General features: G+C 39.4%; 1 protein-coding gene across 1 annotated transcript; it reads left to right on the top strand.

The window, feature by feature from the left end:
• The first annotated feature begins 7,041 nt into the window (after positions 1–7,041).
• On the top strand, positions 7,042–7,810 carry LOC121741058. Its single transcript, XM_042133753.1, has one exon. The coding sequence runs from the start codon at positions 7,182–7,184 to the stop codon at positions 7,608–7,610; it is 429 nt and encodes a 142-aa protein (XP_041989687.1). The 5' UTR covers positions 7,042–7,181; the 3' UTR covers positions 7,611–7,810.
• The last annotated feature ends 531 nt before the right edge of the window (positions 7,811–8,341 follow it).

Below are 8,341 nucleotides of genomic sequence, written 5' to 3'. Positions count from 1 at the left end.
ACCCCTCTATGAAGCCATCGCAAGTACTCCGACCATGGTTTCTCAATAGACCACCAAGAAGGAATTCTTTACAATGGTTCGACTGAATAATTGTTGCTATGTTAGATTCAGGAGCAAATGGAGAATTCCTAAGGAAGAGTGGGCCTGAAGCCATGAAAGTCATTGAAGAGTTTTCCACAACCAGCAGAGGATGGTCGTAAGAGAGACACAACTTAAGGAGAGTGGTTGTCGTCGATGAACAAAAAGAAAGCTCATTTTGTAAGGAGTTGGCTGGAAGGACTTGGAAAGAGGTCAAAAACACGAATAGAATGCGGATCAAGTTATATGGAATGATAACCGAACCGATTAGATCAGTTAGCAAATGTCGTTGCCACTTAATCAATGCAATCTAGCTCTTGCCCTTTCCGCCTTGCCAAAGTTATTTATAACTCCCAATTTTGCACAACTTTAATAGTAAAGCGGCAAGTTCGGGGTCGATCCCACAAAGAAGTTGGTGTATCGAGTGTGTGAGTAGTGAACAGGGGGGTTGGCTGCTGCCACGCTTTAACTTGGGAGTTTTTAACTACTGGTTTTAATCTAGACAGAATTAAACTAGCTAGCTTGATCAATGGAAATTTAACTACTGGATCAAGTGAATTGCAGGTAATAACAGAAAAGTATATGCGCGGATTAAAAGCGAAAATAACTTTGATTAAACTAAAAGGTGAGTACAACGTGAAATTTAAACTAAGCTAACACTTTGAAATCTAAGAAAGCGGTAAAAATTGAGAAAAATCTCAGCGGGAAACTTAAGATAACGCTAACAAAAATGAGTATTCTGCAGCGCTCCCTATCGGTCGCCCTTTAAACTAAACTATCTAACTAAGCTAGAGAGCTAAACTAAACTAAGCTAGAGAGCTGAACTACGCTAAATAACTAAACTAAGCTAAACTAGACGGAAAGTAAAGTCTCGGATGCCTTCTTGTGGTGGCACACCCTCTATTTATAAGCTCGATTCGGCTGCCAGCTGGATAACGATCTTGACAGGGAATATTCGCTCATTCTGAGAGTGAGCGACTCATTGATTGCTACGTGCTGTTCTTCTAGCATGACGACGCTTTTTGGTAACAGATTCGTGACTCAGCTCCGTCCTTGTGTCTCATATTCCAGCACGTGTCCCCTTCTAGAACGCCGTCCTTGATAACAGAATGGTGCGCTATATCCAGCTCATTTCCTCACGTGTTCTTCTTCTAGAAGCCAGCGGTCCCCACCTAACTGCTTGATCACTCCCCCTTGATCAACTCCCCCGATTCTTGGCCTTTTATACCCTTTTGTACTTGCTTGATCAGCTCGGCCTTGCTGCCTTGGTTAAGTGATATTTCTGCACATTTAACACTTATTTTGCGCGATAACCCGATCAAGTAGCATGTATTTCACCCTTAAACCGATGCATGAAATGAGTCTTATCATTGGCAGCCTTGAGAGTTAGGTTGACAAGATGGGAACATCGAAGAAGGAAGAGCCAATCCAACCTACATCCGTTATTGTTCTTCCCTAAAATGACGTTCCTCCTTCTGTTGAGGACGTCAACTATGTCCAAAATGGGAGTGGTCCCAATAGGCCATACAGTAATAATTATCGCCCTAGTCACGGGGGGGGGGGGGGGGGGGTAATTTCAATAAGTATAATAGTAATCGCACACACTCTAACCCCTCTTACTCTAATAATAATTTTCTCTTTTCTCCAACCTCCTGTAGGATTTAATGTGAGCAAAGGGGGAGTAGTGGAGCCACTCAAGAAAGAAGAGAAATATGAGCAAGGGATCTTGAAGATCTTGGAAGTGTTATGAGAAAATAAAAAAGCCAACGAGACCTAAAGTGGGGTCGTTGAAGCAAGGTTGAACAATCTTGAGGGGTTGAACACCATTACCTCCACTGTCTCGATCATCAAAACTCAAATGGACCAAGTCCAAAAGAAGGCAGATGAGGAAATGGCTAAGGCAGCAGCACGGGTTGCTGAAATCAACAAAAAGTAGGTTGCCAGGAAGCCCAAGGACGAAGCCAGCACCTCAGACACGAAAATTGAGGACTGTGCGTATGAATCGCTGGACTCGACGCAGCAGGCGGCTGAGAAAGAGGCAGAAACTACGCCAAAAAATGAGTTTCTGCAGCACAATGTGAGCGTTCTACCTTTTCAGCCTAAGAAAAAGTTTAATCTTGAAGAGCAATTCAAACACTTCTTAAATATGTTTTGTAAAGTTCATACTAACCTTCCCCTTGTCGATACATTGCAGGAAATTCGTAGGTACGCAAAGCTTTTGAGGGAGACAGTGATCAAGAAGCAAAAGCTCAAGAAGACTAAAGCTATCTCTTCACTGCAGTGAAATCATCAAAAGCAAAGGGCCGTAAAACAAAGGTATCCAAGACAATTCATCATACGTTGCTCCATTAGGAATGACAAAGTAGACAAGGCTCTCTGGGACTTGGGAGCTAGTATCAATATTATGCTTTTGGAGTACTACGGAAAGCTAAACATATGGTCCCACAAATCGACAAATGTTTTCTTGAGGATGGCTACAACACTGCAACAAAGGCCGTAGGTATGATTGAGGATGTTTTGGTAAAGGTAGATGACTTTATATTTCCTGTCGATTTCTTTGTTTTGGATATGAAAGTAGACAAGCAAGTACCTCTAATTTTGGGCAGAAATTTTGTAGCCATTTGCTAAGCTCTTATTGATGTAGGTAGAGGCTGAAGGGGTTGGGAGCGGAAGCTTGCGTGAAATCCGATCACATAAATTTGATCTATTTAGCAGATTATTTAGACAAATTCTATTCGCGTAATTATCACATGTATCATGCTCATAACTTGAATTAAAACATGCTTTAGCATATAAAAAATCCCTAAAACATGCTTACTACAGAATTAGCCAATTTACCTCGTGGATTCAATCAAGAATCGATGATGGCTTGCTCCGTCTCCACGTGAAGATCTTCAATACTCGACCTCAGATCTTCTGAATGGTGTCCCGGACTGTACACTGATATTTGTGTGGGCAAATCTCACCAGCGTACTAGGACAGAACTCAGTTCACGGAGGAGGCAAATTTTCGAACTCTCTCTTCCGATCACATAAATTTGATCTATTTAGCAGATTATTTAGACAAATTCTATTCGCGTAATTATCACATGTATCATGCTCATAACTTGAATTAAAACATGCTTTAGCATATAAAAAATCCCTAAAACATGCTTACTACAGAATTAGCCAATTTACCTCGTGGATTCAATCAAGAATCGATGATGGCTTGCTCCGTCTCCACGTGAAGATCTTCAATACTCGACCTCAGATCTTCTGAATGGTGTCCCGGACTGTACACTGATATTTGTGTGGGCAAATCTCACCAGCGTACTAGGACAGAACTCAGTTCACGGAGGAGGCAAATTTTCGAACTCTCTCTTTCTCTGAGGGGGACAAAAATTCTGAGCAATAATTGTTATGTTTTATGTCTCCTTTATTCTCCTATTTATATTAAGTCACATATTGGGCCCAGTCAGGGATCTAAAGAAGAATTTGGACATGACCTCACCCAATTAGCTTTTTACTAATTAAATTGAACCCACAATTTAATATAAGCTTATATTAGAATATTACAAGCAGCCACTACAGAAGTAATATTGCACTACCTTTCCAAATCCGAAATTACAAGTATTCCGGGTTTCCTTTTATTTGTTTAATTCATTTCCCGCTCTTAAGATAGAAACATCCATTAATTAATTAATGTCTGTTATGGACTTAATTAATTAACATATTATATTCTCCAAGAGTGGACTTAGCAAGAAACTCTTATTTATTATTCATAGAGTAATTAAACTCCAACTAGCTAGGTTCCGAATAATAAAACCTTGTTTTGAGCTCCTCTTGTGGATGTTATCAAACGAGACTCTCCTCGCGCACGATTCAACATAATAGCAATCCTAGCACTACTAGATACTAATCACCACTACCCAATATACCTGGATCGTTGGGTGACGAAAAACCCGCACCTTTGGTAAGTCAAAGTAGTAGATACTCAATATCGTATGCTCAATGCTAACGTACATTGATTAAGAAATTAATTTTCAAGACCTCGTCTTTCAGTAGATAGCATAAAGACTCGTCTTGCTGTTAGATCCATTCAGTGCTATACCACACCAACGTCATCATATTTCAATAAGGCTTAGAAATAATCAGACTAACATTGCAACCTTTCACGATAGGTAGTCTAGGTCTATCTGGGTTGTGAAATTCTTATTTTTCTTTGTTCAGAATTGACCGCGTACCTTAAATTGAGCGCAGCCCACAACCGGTCTACTAGATCAAAGACTTAGACTTATGTTATGTTCGCTTATACATTTAAATATGCAATAAACATCCATTAAATGTAAAACATAACAACATTACGACAAAAATAATCTGTTGCATTCATTGGAAAATAATTATTAGAGTTTTTACAGTATTCAATCACTCGAAAGGTGATTTCTAGTATACAAACCCTAACAGAGGCGAGATCACAATAAGTGACACCTGAAGCAAATCAACTTTCTACAGTGAAAGTACAATGCTAAAAAGTGAAGAGGTAAGAAGAGCAAAGAAAGAAGAGAAATGTAGAATGATCATGATGTGTGACAAGTCAAACCTTTCAACCCATCAAAAGGGGAAGATCTTTCTAAACCCTCTATTTTCATAATTACTCATTACTCCTAATCCTCAAGGCACTAAAAAGAGAAAGCCTAAGCATTTGCATACTCCCTTTCAGGAAAGGACGATTAGGAGGCCGAAGCCATTGCATCTCATTGACTCCGAGGTCTATGCCATCAAGACCGCAAATGGAACTTTCAAATGGTGGAAGAAAATATACAACAAGTTAATTCCATTTGTGGTGGGAAAGATAACGATTATCAGTCCACCGACTTAAAAAAGGCTACTTGATGTCGAGCTGACGACTTAAACCAAAAGCGCTTCTTGGGAGGCAACCCAACGTTTTTTTCTCTATGTCTTTTAATTTTTCTTTTATTTCATCAAATTTCGTGCACTGTGCACATATAAAAAATATATATATTTAATTTCTAGCGACCGCTGCACGCAGGGGTCGCTCTCTTTCAGTCTGCAGGTGCATGGTCGGGACCTAGGGCGGGCTGCAGCGGTCGTTGTGTGGGCCGCAGCGACCCGGTGAAGTTGCGCCGTTTCACAAGTACCGCTCAACGGTCGTTTTCCGAGTCGGCAGACGCGATTTCAGTTATAAAAGGTTAGTTTTGCTTTCCTTTTCTCCACCCACTTTCAATTCCTTCCTTGCACACGACCCCCACTCCATAAAATTACCAATTCTCTTCCAAATTCAAACACCCACACTCTCATTTACTCATTCCTGTCATTATTTCAAGTTTTCAACGTCCACTTCTCTTCAACTCAAGGTATGTTCCTCTTTTTGAGCTCTGATGCCTGATGGCATATTGAAGTCAGATTAAAACATCAAATGATTGTGCTGAGATAGATTCAGTTGAATTTTTGAATAATTTAAAAGTTGATACACATAATGTTATTAAGAAACATATACACTCTAATTGATTGTGTAATGATACCCTATTAATATATTTTTGATTAACATGATTGTGTAATGACACCCTATTAATATATTTTTGATTCAACTATACATGTTGTCGGAGTGTAATTATTATGTTTGTTATTGATTTTCTAAAAATAAATCTAATTAATCATGTTTTCAAAATTCTTGAAATACTATATATCTAATACTTCTTCCATCTCATTGAAGATAACCCACTTTTCTTTTTAATTTGTGTTACTGAAAATGATCCATTACTAAAAATGAAAACATCTTTATCTCTATTTTATTCGATCTCCTTTACTATACTCTTTCCATTTAAAACACAAGATACATAAAATCTCGTACTGCCCAAGGAAAGGGTCATCTTCGTTGGGATAGAGGGAGTATCTAATAGTGTGTCACTCCTCCGTCCCAACTAAATTGAGTCTTATTCCTTTTTAGGATGACCTCAACTAAGTTGAATCATTTTCTTTTTTGAATGTCCCATTTTAATTATCACATTTCTTAAAATGGAAAAGCATTATCTCCACTTCATCTTCTCTTTTACTTTATTCTTCTCAGCTCATCTCACAAATAAATATATGTATAAAATTTTATGCCAAATAAAAAATGCTCTACATAGAATGGAACATAGAGACTATATTTGTTTTATAGTGTATATAATGATATTAATTCTTATTTGTGTTTGAATTATTTAGAATTTGTATTCATTAATTCAAAATTAATGTTAGTTTAATTTTAAAGAACAAGGTAGTAGTATATAATATAAATAAATTTGATTTTGCAACTGAAATTTATGTGTGGCAAATACTGCATTCTATCCGTAGCGCACTGCTTCTCCACTGCAAACAACGAAAACCATCCATGGCTCAACTTCCCATATAAAATCGGCTCAATTTCCCCCTAATTCTGCGGCTGAAAATCGGCGCAGTCTATAGCGTCGTTAAGCATCCACTATAGGAAGAAGGGGACGGACGGCTCAGAGGGGGCGAGGACGGGGCGATGGCGGGGGACGGGGCGATAGGCGCGCCGGCCTATAGTTGGGCGGTGCCCGGCGGGCCTATTCCGGGGCAGACGTCCGAATTTTTTTTTTATTATTCAATTTAATTTACCTATAAATACACCTCATTATGAGATACTATTTGGCAGATGAGATATATCCTCGGTGACCCGTATTCGTCAAGACAATTCGCCAACCGGTAGGACCGAAGAAACAATACTTTGCACGGAAACAAGAAGGTGCTAGGAAGAATGTTGAGCGAGCTTTTGGTGTCCTCCAAGCGCGATGGGCCATTATACGGTGTCCGACACGAGTTTGGCACGAAGATGATGTCGCAAATATTATGTTGGCATGTATCATATTGCATAACATGATAATAGAAGATGAATGATTTTCGGCAGAGCGCTGGGCACCGGAAGAGGGCGCAAGTACAAGTAACGGTTTCGCCTCCGCGCCGATCCAGATGGGCGTACCACGGAGCAATGAATATTTGATCCAACGTTTCAGTGATATGCGCAGGAGCACGACACATACCACACTCCAGGCCGATTTGGTTGAAGAAGTTTGGGGAGCTATTGGGGAAGGCCGCCTATAGTGGATGGTCTTATCGCCGCCGTCTCCCGTTGTATGCCATGGCGGAACTCCACCTGGAGGCAGGAGCAATGAGCTCAGCAGAAACAGTAGGAAGCAAAATGGCGGCGCGCTGGGGAACGTCATTGAAGTCGTGAAGAAGGATGTGAAGTTTATGGGAGATGGCTTGAGCAGAGGATTGGAAGTAGTGCATAAGGATGTGAAGTTTATAGGTGATGGTTTGAGCAAAGGATTGGAGTGGGCGAATAAGGCATTTCGGATTCCAGAGGCTTCGAAGACGGTGGAGGATTTTGTGTGGCTGCGAAATGTGGAGGATCCCCAGGCGGCGGCGCTCCGGTTTCCGTCGTGGATGTTGATTTGGTTTTATAACTATTTAGGAGGTGTTTGGCCTGCTTGTTGGTTTGGTTTTAAAGCAATCGCATGGTGTTTAAGATAGGCAAGCGGTTCTCAAGAATTTATAAACTAAAAGTATTTGGATACAAAGAGAAATGGTAGTTAGATAGTGAGAATTTTGAGTTCGAGAGTGTGGGAATTGAAATTTGACTGGTATGTAAAAATAACTAATTATAATACAATTATTTTTGTAAATTAATTGTTAATTTATAAGATATGAAAAATAAGTTGTTGGTATTGGTACTCTGTATCCAAGAAAAGTAGTTAGATCTTCCTGTTTCCCCTATAATAACGTTGAACGACTAATTTAGCTTCTATTGCAGAAACAAATGAATACTTCCCTCCGTCCACGAAAAATAGACTCATTTTGCCATTTTGAGATGCCCAAAGAAAATAGTCCCATTTCTTAAAATAGAAAGTTTCACTTTCATATTTTATCCACTTTTTCTTCTCTCTCCCATACTTACCTACTTTTTTTCCATATCTCTCTTACTTTACTTACTTTACCAATTTCTCATTAAAGCCCGTGCCGTCCACAAATGGGACTATTTTTTGTAGACGAAGGGAGTACTAGATTTTTTTTCTTAATTTTAGATACACATGAAGGAGAAGTGGCAGGCACTACAAAAGATATGTTAAAATTTATACATAGCTCACATGATAGAGATTAGAACTTACAGTATAATTTCTAGACTTTGCATTTTAACGTATCACAGGGACGGACTGGTCCCATTATTTTTCGTGATTCACCTGCATTCTTGTATCATTTAAAAG

Source organism: Salvia splendens, chromosome 7 (assembly GCF_004379255.2).
Source record: "Salvia splendens isolate huo1 chromosome 7, SspV2, whole genome shotgun sequence".
Taxonomy (NCBI): domain Eukaryota; kingdom Viridiplantae; phylum Streptophyta; class Magnoliopsida; order Lamiales; family Lamiaceae; genus Salvia; species Salvia splendens.
Note: the sequence above shows the minus strand (reverse complement) of the source record. Positions and strands in the feature narration are given on the sequence as shown.